Genomic DNA, 13,479 nt, shown 5'->3' with positions numbered 1-13,479 from the left:
ACATGTAAGTCACGTAAATACAACACACATTGCATTACAAGTGCTATAGGTGTTACATTTGCGAAAGTTATAACTATTGCCATTGTAAATGACAAAGCTATTAATTTCGCTATTTTCAAAAACAAAACAAATACAAAATGTGTCATTTACAATATCAATAGCTTAAACGTTCCTAATGCGAGACCTATTGCATTGCAAATGCTTGTTTTTGTGGCAGCTGGTGTCACTGCGCTGTTGAGGTCTACTGGCTGGATCAGCACGTGATTGTGAAAAATAAAGAAAGCTCCGCGTTGAAGTTTACCTAAGCGGAAGTGACATTGTTGTCGGATGTGGTTGCTTAGTAACCGTTGCCTGGCTTCCGTGGGCTCAACACACAGGGCTCCTGCTAGCTGCACATGGGCACTTCCTGAGCCTCATAAAGGAGGTTTAACATTTTGCACGTTCCTCTCTTTGCATACCGGGCACAATGTGTGACGCCGAGGAGCAGGACAAGTGCACAAGCCCCAGGGCCGAGGCCGACCTGCTGAAAACAAGCGACTGCTACCGCGTCAGCGAGGACCTGCCGGAAAGGTTCAACTACCCCAGCAGCTTCAAGGGTTACAGGTGAGGGCAGGGGGAGCAGGCGTCCAGGATCCGCTGGGGTACAGCGTGTTTTTACCTATATTGGCACATTTCACTAAAGTTACCTTATGTCTTGACTTTCAGAGAGGGTCGCTTGAGCTGAGAGGAAGGCACGTTTCCGTGTGTTCCAATGCATAATAAGCCAGCAGTCTGTACAACAAAACGATTTAGTTAACAAGGATGATATTGTGTACACAATGTGCGTTTAATTTCCTTTAGTACCACTGCTAAGTCATTCTACGACCTTCTGTTCATGGAAAATAATATTTTTTTTTCGAGGTTGTGGAATGTCTTGTATTTTTGGGGTTTCAAATCTGCTCGCACTAGGAGAGGACACAGTAGGGGAAATAGATGGGGCAATTTCCTCGGAGAGTATTTGTATGAAGTAGTGACTTGTTTGCACTGTTAACTCGCGCTGTGATCTTGTGCCATCACCGGGCCTCATTTATTGGAAATGAATGTTTATGATGCGAAGTGATTGCTACAGGATGGCTCTGTGATTTGGGTATTCTCTCCTGGCATCTTGTCTGGCCTGACCATTATGCGTTTGAATGCGAGCGGAATCAACCCCGCTTTCCATCCTTTTAAGTTGGATAACTGAGACACTTGTTATCTGAAGTGTATAGAAATGCCAACTCATTGCATATTTACACTATATAAAAATGTGTTATTATGTAGAATTTGTCCTACGTATTGTATTGTCCACATTTCAGTGACACCTCGTCCTAATTGGCAGAGCACCCCTCCAAACTGCAGCTCTTTATGTGCCAAGTCTTGTTGCTTTCAAAAGTGTTCCAGTTCATAAAGTACTTGCCTCATGAGTTAATTGGCAGTTTCGACACTTTAAGGGTAAAACTGGCTAGGTTGCAGGATGGTCAGGTGATGCTCTAGGAAGGGAGGGGTGTTAAACACAGTGCTTTAAATGGAAATATAGTCGTGCAGGTACTCACTCCTTAGAGTACCTGTGTTTTCCTGAGAAGTGCCAGCACTCTCCTGTTGAATGTTCTGCCAGGTGCTCTCTCTTCCACATTATAGAAGTGCAGGTACTCTGTACCGGACAGTACCTGCCCATTTAAAGCCCTGGTTATGCATATGTATTTGTTACAGCACATTTATCGCACAATCCTGCCGAGATCTGACGTTTCCGATCTCCACGCATGAGTAACTCTTCCCAGGTAGGATTTTGTCTTTGATTTTGTAGGAAGATAAACATGACTACAAGCCCCAGAATGCAATGTAAAGCAAAAGCATCTGGAAGAGCCACTCTCAAAGGGGAAATCAAGGGCTCGGTACCCATTAAGAGAACTGAAATACTAATTTTCATTAAGCGTATCCCATGGGTTAAATCATTTCTCGAAATGTGGACTTTACTGTCTACGAATTGTATAAATTAAGAGTGGTATCGAGTAGTGTCTTCAGTTGAAGTGCAAAGTCTGTTAGTCTTAACTATGTGGTCCAGGTTACCGAACATTCAGTCTTTTTCTGTCTGAACTTTTGTGCCAAGTTCTGCACACGGATATACTTTCCCTAAATGAATTGAGCCTTTTAAATGTTTGTTACTTTCTCTTGCACATTCATTTTTGTGCATCTTTTGTAAATATTTGCACACGACTGGTGTACACTAACACATCAAGCTGGCTTGATGGCAGCTAGAATTTATTAACTGTCTATGATAAAATGGTAAAGCCAGTTTAGTCTTATCTTAAAGTGTATTCTGTACTAAGAGGAGAGGAGACGAAGGGTGGAGGGGGAGTGTAGTCAAAGGAGGCCAGAGATTCAGCATAATAGAACTAAAAAGTGCAACCACCAAACCAGCTGTTGTATTGTTCTCAAATTTTTGTTAGACAATCTTTGATTTGGAAGTGTCTGAGAAGGCTTGATGGTAGACCGAAAGACAAGAAGTGTCAGAGGGTCTGGGATAACAAGAACAAGAACGCCAGATGAGCACCTACAGAGGACTCCAATACCATGCTGTGTGTAAACTATAAAGACAGAGGTCACCCTTACACTAAACCCAACAATTGATCAGATAACTAAGCAATGCAAATGAAAGCAATGACAATCTGTGTCAAGAATTGCTGAAACAGTCCCCTTCTTTAACATCCTCTTAGTTGAGAAGCAAGACCACGTTAATCTATCTGACCATGTGAGGGTTTTAACAATCTTAGCCCTCCATGTGAAAGACAATAGATAACACCATCAGTGGTCTTAAGAGGAACCCAAATGATGAAGGGCGGTTCCGTGTGGTGACTGATGGGCATCCTTATCTGATCACTTGTTGGGTTTAGTGTAAGGGTGACCTCTGTCTTTATAGTTTACACACAGCATGGTATTGGAGTCCTCTGTAGGTGCTCATCTGGCGTTCTTGTTCTTGTTATCCCAGACCCTCTGACACTTCTTGTCTTTCAGTATTGTGGGGGCCGTATCAGAGTGTGGTCTTTAAAATCCCCTTTGACCCTCTTTAAATGTTTGTTGTTGTTGATGGTAGACCCACATTTATTGTTCTGGCTGAACATGTGCCATGAAGACTGTGACCATTTGAGGAAAGGCGGAATAAGGCAACTCTTCCAGCACAATCACTGAAAAATAAAAGCCAACTTCCCATGGGTCCAGAAAGTTCCTCACATAAGAAAAGGTTTAGTGCAGGCCCCAAAAGCCTAATTCGAAGAAAACATTGGAAGAATCTGTGCAGGTTTTGTGAGAGGCTTAAGAGACCGTCATAAAAGGGGAAGGACTCTCCCGCATGGTAAAATATAAAAGGAACAAAATGCTGGCCAAGGAGGAGTTGGAGCGAGACATATTGAACCTAGAGAATCAACTGACTGGAAACCACACTGAATATCTGCTACGCGCACTACAACTCAAGGGACAGGAATATACAGAATTAGCCGTGGAGGTCGCCAGAGCCAAACTGTCGGCAACAAGAGTTAGAATTTATGAGTAAGGCAACAAAGCCAGGAAATTGCTGGCCTGGCTCAAATGGCGGGAAAGGGAAAATAGGTGGTTGCATACAATCACCCCCTGATTCAGGAGTTGCACTTAGCGACCCTCAAGGGATAGCTGAGTCATTCGCACACTAATATGCCACTGTATATACGGAAATCCCTAGAGCCACAGCGGAAGCCGCAAAAGCCATCTTGGCAGACCTGTCTCTACCGGTACTCACCCTCGAAGACGCCTCCGGCATGGAGCGAGATATCACGGTTGAGGAAGTAAACTTCGTCAATCGCAGTTTGCAGTCCGGGAAGGCTATGGTACCAAACGGCCTCCCGATCAAACTATACAAAGCATTGGCCCCCCAAGTGGTGCCATATTTGCTTCAAATGTATTTAGAGTGTAAGGGTTGGGGAGCTGCCTGAGTTTCAACGTTTGGCCTCAACAGTAGTTATCCATAAACTCGGTAACCCAGCTGTTCATTGCGTCTCATAACACTCTATCTCACTCCTTAGTGAAGAAATCAAAATATTTGCCAAGCTTCTTGCTCTCAGACTTGTATATCACGTCTCTTACTTGATACACATGGATCAACCAGGTTCCATGCTGGAGGGAGAAACACAAAACTCAATCTTCACCGCCTCCATGCGGTATTGGGCAGGAAAGATGCCATACGAGAGACGCAGTAGTGATGTTGCTGGACACGCGCATGGCATTCGCTACTGTGGAATGCCCATACTTGTTCGCAGCCCTGGAGTGAATGGGTTTTGCCCCCAAGTTCCGGGCATGGAGTAGGCTTCTCTACACAGGGCCCTCGGTGCAGGTTGTAGTGAATGGGCAGGTCACTGTCGCCTTTCAGTTGAGGAGAGGGACTCTCCGGGGTTGTCCCCTGTCGCCAATCTTGTTTGCATTGATTCTTCTACCACTAGCGGTGTGGATCAGGGCAGACCAGCTGATCAGAGGTCTCAGTTGGACGAAGAATAGGAAGATCCTATTTCACTTTATGCAGATGACATCCTGCTAGATCTGGCCTCCCCTCGCCACTCAATAGCCAGAATCATGATTATCCTAGCAGTTTGCCCTGAGGAGGCAATCAGGATCCTCCATCAACTGGTCAAAATCCACAATTTATGTATTAAGTGGTCCAACCCGGGTTCTACTGATAGGCTGTGAGGTGACAGTGGTAGCTGAGGGCTTTTGATATATCTGTATATTCGTGACTGCTGACCCAGATCTGTTTTATACCCAAAACATACAGGCCCCATTGACTTGTCTCCGCAGTGATATCCAGCTGTGGAAGAAACTGCTGTTATCATTGTTCGTGATGCGTAGCGCTCTACAAAATGATTACATTACCTCGTTCTTTCCACGCTCTACAAAATACCCCATTCGTACACAACATTTTTTCGGGATGTTGAGAGTGAGGTTCATGATCTGTTATGGGATGGTAAGCCCAGAGAATAGCCATGCATAAGTTAATACGGGGGTGGTTTGATGGGGGGCATTGCACTGCCACATATTGAAGGATATTACTGGGCGGCCCAGCTGGCAGTGATTAATCAAGGGGTGCATCATCCTCATGACAAACCGGCCTACAGGATGGACAGGTTTCTGATGGCAAGGGAGGGTAGATGAAAGCCTTGTATACCAAACCGAGAAGGAAAAAACTAACAGGACCCACTACACATACAATCACCCTCTGGCACAAGGTAACCTAAAGGTTAGGGTGGCACAGCATTTTATCTCAAAGCACTCCACTGTGGGACAGTGAGACGCTAGGCAGGCTTCACAAATGGGACCTTATTGGTATCTCAACAGTGGGAGATTTATGGAGAAGGGGGAGGTGGTTCCCTTTGCATATTTACAGTCTAAGTTTACACTGGCCCCTACGGAAACCTTCAGGTACTTACAAGTCAGTCATGCCTTAGTGGGAGTCATCCCCAGGGAAGTAGTCTCCCTGAAGCCTCACTGCTAGAGGACAGGCTTCTTACAGACTTTATGAAAGGTAAGGCAATCTCCCTGACTTATAAAAAGCTAATACATCACTCCTCTGATCCGTTGCAAAAACTCCAGGGCCACTGGCACTGTGATTTAGGTGAGCTGGAGGACAAGGACTGGCTGGAGGCCCTCGGTTCCCCATGGAAAGTAGCCATATCCATTAAATTAGGGCTCATTCAACTTAAAATCCTACACAGAGCCTACATCTCCAGAGCTACACTGGTCAAAATGGGCAGCAAGACAACAGTATATTGCCAGCGAGCATGCGGACAGGAAGGTACGTTTTATCATCTATTATGGGAATGCCCCCCGATAAGGCAATATTGGAGAGATGTGGTGAACACAATGGCCAGTGTCTGCAGGGGAGATTTAGACCTTGAACCGGAACAGTTGGGGAGAGAATGTAGCCTTATAGCTGGAGCGGTCAACCTCGAAGCTGGGGAACCGGATTCGAGTCTCAGCAATGACACACAACATCCTGTGATTATGGGCAAGTCACTTAATCTCCCCTTGCCTAACAAAAATGAATGTGACCTTCTGTAACGAAACTGGTGCTATGTAAAGCTCTCTGATACCCAATGTCTTGGGTCTAGTAGCGCTATATAAAACTCTAAAAAAAAAAAAGAACAGTGCCTCCTTAATGTCTGGGACAGGACAGATCTATGCTGTAAGGACCAGATATGGGCGGCAATGGGAATGGTAATAGCAAAACGTAATATAACTAGGTACTGGGGGCCCAAGCAGATTTGGGGAAAGTAGAATGCCCACAGAGGGGGAATATGTACCATCCCCTCAGAAAGGCAGAGTGGGACAGAGACAATATATAAAAGTAGGGGAAATGTGATTGAAGAGGAACTGGAGACAGACTAAAAAGATAGGGAAGTGTTTGGCATGGTACTGTGAATTGAATGTGAAATGTACGTTGGCTGTCGTAACTGTTTGTATTCAATTGAATAAGTTATTCACAAATAAAATGATAATTAAAAGGCTTTTCCTATTTTGTGTGATCGGTGATATAATTTAATCAGAAAATACTTTCATATTTCTTAGTCGATGTAGGAATAGTGAGTAGTTCTGGAGCATCAAGCCAGAAGCTGGCGTTCGAGGAAGACAGAGGAAAGGCATTGTGTAATATGCCCAGTTTTCTCAGAATTAATTTACAACTGTTAGAGAATAGCTGAGCCCACAGACTTTGACATCTGAGGTAAAGGCAGTGCTTAATTTGAGCCAGTGGTTTCCAGTGCTCGGCACCAGCACTTAATTGTCAATATCAGCTCTTGAGTCAGTCTGCCACAAGGTGGCACCTTCTGGCTAATTTAGAGATGACCACAACAAAGAGTTCATTATTAATTCAATATACATTAAAAATAACTAATACCTGCCGCCCAAGACATTCTTATAGCTGTGGGTACCTGAAATAGTTCAAATTGTCATACTTGTAGGAGTGGGATGGTTAATAGTTATGTTGGTACTATAACTGGCAGCGTAGCAGGGACCATGTGTGGTGCAAGCTGCAGTGGTCTCCTGATGAGAGCCCTGGCACTTTTTCTTTCTTTTTAAATTAAGCACTGGGTAAAGGAAAACTTGATAATTTAGTGGTGTATAATCAGCATAAATCAAGAGCCTCTGATAAAATTGACTGTGAGAAACAAATATACATTAGACAGTAGCAGTGAGAGAGTCCATCAAACTACACTAGTAGAGAAGAGCATTGCAGTGGTGGAATGGTAATGACAAAAGACCAGCCACATTCTAAGAATATCCATTCCCTGACATTTGCCCATTTGCAAGACATTTGTTTTGTGAATTTTGAAGTGCAGACACTGAATTGGAATCACCAGCAGTTATTCATCTATATTCAGGCACATAATGAGTCTTGTTCATAAAAAAGTAATTTGAAAAGTTTGTAATTAAATAAAATGCCCTGGAGTACAATTGTTGGACTTGGCCCATTGCCCCCAACATTTTTCGCTTATCACCCCCCTATTTTAGGATGTCTCCCCCATGGTAGAGAAATGCCTAGGCCATGTGTGGTGTGAGATGCCATGATAAATGTAATGCAATGTTGTGCACACCTGTAATCCCCCCGTTGCAAGAATGCACCCTGGTGAAATGTCTCTATTCAAATGGATGCCATGGCATTTGTGTGGTGCCACCTGACTGTGGTGGGTTAGCAGTCTAGTTGTTCGGTTCCCAGCCATCCCAGCTTTTGGAGGGAAACCAGGCACCCAGGGTGCTCTCTTCTCCTAGACTAGTTAGAACCAGTTTCCCCAGATGCTTCTAGAAGCTTCTGGCACTGTCTGGTAGGTGGGGTGAGGGGCGTATAAGTAGGGGGGCTGTGCCACCATGTTCACAGTCTGAGCATGGACTTGAGAGAGTGAGGACCTGCTGCCAGGGGGTGCCGCCACATGGGCCTGTGTGCTGGCCCCTGAGCCCATCTGCACCCCTCCCCTGTCCACAGGTCCAGTGAGAGCCCGCTGCTAGAGTACAGACTGCTGTACCAGGAAGAATGCCACGCTACAGGGGATGATGGTTCAGAGGAACTGCTGTCCTGTACTGATGAGTACCCACTGACTGCTGACCTAGCGCCTGGAAGAGAAGAGCGCTTTAACTGACTGCCAAGGAGAACCTCTGACTGCGCCCAAATGGAGGTGAGAAGAGATATGATCAGAGTGCCAATGAAGAAGAGCGCTGTCCCCTGCCCCAAGCTTGCCTGCTGACTGGCGCTTGGTGAGTGCAGCGCTATATTCCCAGCCTCAGAGGTGAGGAGCTGATTTCTGCAGCGCTTTATGCTAATTCTGGCCAGGAAGAAGCGGGGACCCCACAGCGCTGTGTGGCCGGGACCTACTGTGTTATTTAAAAGCGCAGCGGGTGCCCACCCCGCGTAGTGGCGACGCTTTGCATGTCTCAGAAGAAGCGGGTGCCTACCCCGCGTTGGCGTGTTTATTTAAACCAGCGGGAGCCTACCCTGTGATTTTTATACTAATTTGGAGGGAGCCTACCCCTCATTGTGGAACCGAGTAACTCCCTGCGATCACCGCCGCAGCCCGGGAGAACTGCCTCATTTCAAACTAAGCGGTACAAAAGGGGGTGGTGATGGACGGAGCATCTGAATCAATCAAACACTCACACCCAGGCCGGCTTGCTTGAATCCAGTGGCAAAGTGAGCAAGGGACTCATGTCTGAGCATACCCTGCCACACTTATGGCGGCCAAAAGCGGTACAAAAGGGGGTGGTGATGGACGAGCATCTGAATCAATCAAACACTCACACCCAGTCAAAAGATCTGGGTTTTATCCATCACCGTTCTTTAGCCCACTCTGCCACCCCAGTTCAGACATGGCTATATGCAAATCAGTCTGACCCTGTGCCTCATGGGAACAGTCCAGCCCGAACTGCCAAGCAATGTCTTCCCTGGACCGGAAACAAGCTTCCGAGGACCGGTTTCTGGCATTCCAGCCATCTTCAGCCCGGCTTGCTTGAATCCAGTGGCAAAGTGAGCAAGGGACTCACGTCTGAGCATACCCTGCCACACTTATGGCGGCCAAAAGCAGTACAAAAGGGAGTGGTGATGGTCATTTCAAACTACGGCGGGTGCCACCCCACCGTCTACGTCAGAGTAGGAGGGAGCCTACCCCTCATTAAGGTACCAAGACACTGCAGGGGATCACCGCCGCCGGCCTGGGAGCGCAGCACAAGCTTCCCTGTGAGGTCATGGGAGCCGCGCTGGGATTGGCGTGAGCCGGGAGCCACCCTAGGAAGTCCAACCCCACGTACGCGGATGCAGGAAGAAGCTAGGAGCCAGTGGTGGCGTTGCTGGGCTCCCGTGGTGACGAGGGAGTCCCGTGTTGGAAGAGAAGCCAGGCGGGAGCCTACCCCGCGCTGGCCCCGCAGCATCCCAAGACTCCTTCAGCCTCGCGGAGGCCGCATCAACGTGGGACCCGGGGGAAGCAGCGCAAGGAAGGTGGACCAGAGGGCGGGAGCCTACCCCGCCTCCGCCAGAGAAGGAGTGCTGGGGAGAGTCTGCGGGGCTCCCGTGAGGAGGGGACAGCCCCACAGAGCCTGCGGCTGTCTGGAGGGTATGGAGGGGGGGCCTCAAGGCACATTGTCGGTGCCTGCCCCCCCCCACACTGCATTGGAGCCATTGAAAACCCAAGGAGTCAGGAGCAGAGCCCAGGAGAGCCCGGTGAATGGGGGCTCAGTCAGTCTGTGGTCAGGGGTGTGTCGGGGCACAGGGTCGGTGCCCGCCCCCGGGACCAGTGTTCTGTTGGGGGGGGGGCTATTTGGATGCATTGCTGGGGCACTTGCTGACTGTAGCTTTGCTCAACTGCCCCACCGGACAGCGGACTGCAGTTGCCACGTTTGGGGCAATAGTATTGTGAGAGTCCCAGTGGTGAGGGGCTCAAGTGGAACTGCACTGAGTGGAGCCTTGGTAATTTGAGAGCCCCAGAAGAGGGACTCCCATGTTCTTCATGCTGGCCTGAGTTCCTCTACACAGCTGCCCCGCGGGACAGTGGGAGGGGCAGCTGCAACGACCTAGGGCATGGTTAGGTGGTGTGCCATGATGTTTTGGGGTTAGGCCCTATGCTGAGATGTTTCTGCCCCATGCTAAACGTGATCCCATGCCCTACTAATGTGATTTAGGCTGACGCAGGATGCCCCCATGTTAAATGTGTTCACGCTAATGAAGGTTTCAGGCCTAGAGTTTTCCGGATGCAGAGGTTGCTGATGTTACGCATAATGTTTTCTCGCTTACGCATGATAATGCCTGATTTGATGCCCAGATTTGGATGCATAGCGAAATTCTCATGATGATGCCCACTGCTGAGGTTACGGTGGTGCCTAGGGATTTTAAGGCCAAGTATTAATGTCAGGCAGTGGTGTATTCATCTTAGGCCTAATGCACTATGGTAATTCTAGCGTTTATCCCGTAAGGCTGACTGCTGATGGTTTTGCATCCCATCCTAATGCCTACTATGTTCATGCCCACAGGTTAGGCCTTATGACAATACTGTGGTGCTAATGTGGTTACAGTGATGCTGAAAATGTTTCCCCTAAGGTTACAGAGGATGGGCTGTACATATAATTTCATTTGAATCTTGATGTCTTCATTGCAGCTGTTCCGGCCTGAAGCCCTATGTTACTGATAAGGTGTTTCTTTCCCCAAGGACTAAAGCTGACGGACTTACATTTTTCATTTATTCTTTGTCCCTTCCCAATGGTTCTGGCAGCGGCCCGATTGGCCCTGCCATGTAAATAATCCCCTTGTACATATTGCCCTGGCGCCAGTTGGCGCAGTATAGTGACTACTGTAATTACTATTGCATGTTTGACCCAATACAAGAGTTATTCTTTTCACTTAATCTGGTGTGGTCTCTTTGCGGTGTGCCTTGTGTGTCGCCTGTGTGTACTGCATGGATGCTCTGCACATGTCCTCTGGATTTTGGCCCGCCCGCTCTGCACCATGCTACCCCATTTCTAACAACAATACTCTAACACCTCTTCTTAATACAGCATTCAAAGTAAACCTGTATCCTGCTGATAGTGTGAATGACCTTACAGAGCTATAGAAACAAATTATCTTATCTATAAGAAGTAACTCAGTCTCGAGGAGACGTTAACATTTTTCCAGATTACTAACTAAGCAGAAACTGTGTGCCTCCCATAATATCTTCAAAACAATGCAAATCTGATTTGTTTTAACCTAATTCTACAGTGTTTTATATTGTATGTTTTAAGCAGTTTAAAAAATCAAGATAATTGGTGTTGTTGAGAATATTTAATGAGACACTTTGCCATGGAACCTTCTTAAAGACGATCTGGAGTTATAGACATCTGGATATTGGAGGATTAGTCTACAAGAGGGTACACGAAACTTTCACCCACACACAGAACTCTCTAGGATTGACTTCTTCAGTCATTATCCCCCAAAATGAATGCAATCAGCAGTAACTGTTGGCACATCTCAGTTCCAACTTTCGAAGATATATGCTTCTCATTAGAGACAGTAAATGGGTAGTGAAAACTACGAAGCTTAAATGAAGTTTATCCTAGGCCTATTACTCAAGATCGAGGTAAGAAGTGATATAACTAATTTTGTAGCAAACAACCCAGGCACCATGGTTCATATCAGCATCATTTGGCTAAAAAGCTTACAGGCACAATAATTGCATTCGTCACCCAAGTGAACAAAACTATTCAGATGACGGAAGATCTGCAAACAAACCCGTACAAGCCTTTCAACGTAATGTGCCTAGCACCTGGAAGCATGCCCAAGAAGCAAGGCAAGATACGACATGGACCAAATATATTATAAATGATATCCAAACAAAGAAGGTGGAATTCGCTGTTTGCAAATTTGCTGTGACGGCTTGAGAAATGGTTCTTGGGGAAGTACATTGTTTACCTACAAATTGAGAAAGCTTAGCAGTAGTAGAGTGAGAAAGAAGTGGTCTGGATGGGTTCCAAGTCAAAGACATAGGCAAAAAAGAAACTTCTTTATTCAGTAAATCAACCATACGTTTTGCTAATTATCTGTATTCCTTGCCAGGATAAACTTCTGAAGTTATCACAAGGACAGCAGGAGGTGTTAAATAAACAAATCACAGTCACCCCAATTACAGATTCCAAAACTTCCATCAATTTGTCTAGGGCTTCTGGTGTAGATAGGCATGAAAGAAGTGTATAACGCTTACAGCCTAACTTAGCGGTGAGCGTTAATGTGGCACCCGATGGTGGTCTTCTTGATGGCAGAGCCACTCTGCCTTCTGTTGCACAAAGTAGGTTCCAGCTTAAATGGCTTTAAAGCAAAGTCCGTTTCTTCCTATCTAAGCCCGTTAGGTGAACAATGACAGTCCCGAAAGGAAAAGTTCACAATTGTTCCCCATGCCCTCAAACCATTTTTGGGACTTGAGTCTTACTTTTTCAAAAGGAAGACCACCTAGATTGGGGGTCTGTCTCAGGGAAAAACCTTTTGCAGGCTCTCCTTGTTGCCATGGTAAGGCTGCAGTCGCTATTCTTGTACCCACAGGTGGCCCCTGCATCATTTAGTGGTGAGTAGTACAGAAAAAGCCATTCCCTGAATTCACTGCCCAGTGGTAGTTTTACAGGCACCAGGCCCTCTGCCAGCTCTGCGGTCGACTACCTGGAACAGCTTCAGGTGAAAATAGCTTTGGAAGCCATGTCTACTGCTTTTCTTTTGTCGGAGCTTGCCACGTGAAACATGGACACTTGTACTACTGAATATCTGAACCAATAATATTGTGGTTCAAGAATATCGAGGACAGAATATGGAGGGATAAAAAGTCAAAAGGTTTGTGCATATAGGGAAGTATAGATTTGCTGTATATAACTCCACATCTACATACCTTCAACATATAGGTACAGAAAATCTAGATTTACCTGTCAACATTTAATTTTCGATGTTCTGTCTTCGATATTGTGTCTCATCGATAATGTGGTTTGATATTCAAGGGGCACACCACCATGGACAGGAAAAGTACTTTAATGTCTCTCATGGTCTGGGAGAAAATGTCCAGTGTATGTGGATACATTAATTTTAATTTTACCTTTTTAAGAGTCCCTCCTGCGGAAAAAGAAGTGCCTACAAGAGGTTTGGCTGAGGAAAAGAAGTGATACCAGGTGCCCTGTGACATCTTCCACTCCTTCAACCCTATGCCTTCCTCCTTCACCAGGTGGCTCCCACCTTTGAGACAGGAGCCTTTCTGGAGGAGAAAATGCCGCCAGATGTCTGGCTAATTTTAAATGTGGTGGGCTAGCTGTGGTAGAAATGGCAGAGGTGGTGCCTCATCCACCCATGTGTACAGTGATCTTCCTCCTAAACTTAACATGAGTCCTTGGGTCTTTTGCCTAAATAGTAGACTTTCTCTGTAATAAAGAAAGATGCCAAGATTCTCACAAAAACTT

General features: G+C 46.3%; 1 protein-coding gene across 1 annotated transcript in view; it reads left to right on the top strand.

The window, feature by feature from the left end:
- Positions 1 to 303: 303 nt before the first annotated feature.
- PIERCE1 (piercer of microtubule wall 1) overlaps positions 304 to 13,479 on the top strand; it is a 101,174-nt gene continuing 87,998 nt past the window's right edge. The window contains exon 1 of the mRNA XM_086921046.1: positions 304 to 603. Within this exon, the coding sequence (XP_086777172.1) occupies positions 467 to 603 (137 nt within the window). The 5' untranslated portion in view covers positions 304 to 466. The remainder of the gene's footprint in view (positions 604 to 13,479) is intronic.

The sequence above is a fragment of the Lissotriton vulgaris genome, chromosome 5, assembly GCF_964263255.1.
Source record: "Lissotriton vulgaris chromosome 5, aLisVul1.2, whole genome shotgun sequence".
Classification (NCBI taxonomy): domain Eukaryota; kingdom Metazoa; phylum Chordata; class Amphibia; order Caudata; family Salamandridae; genus Lissotriton; species Lissotriton vulgaris.
This window is presented reverse-complemented; position numbering and strand designations above follow the sequence as displayed.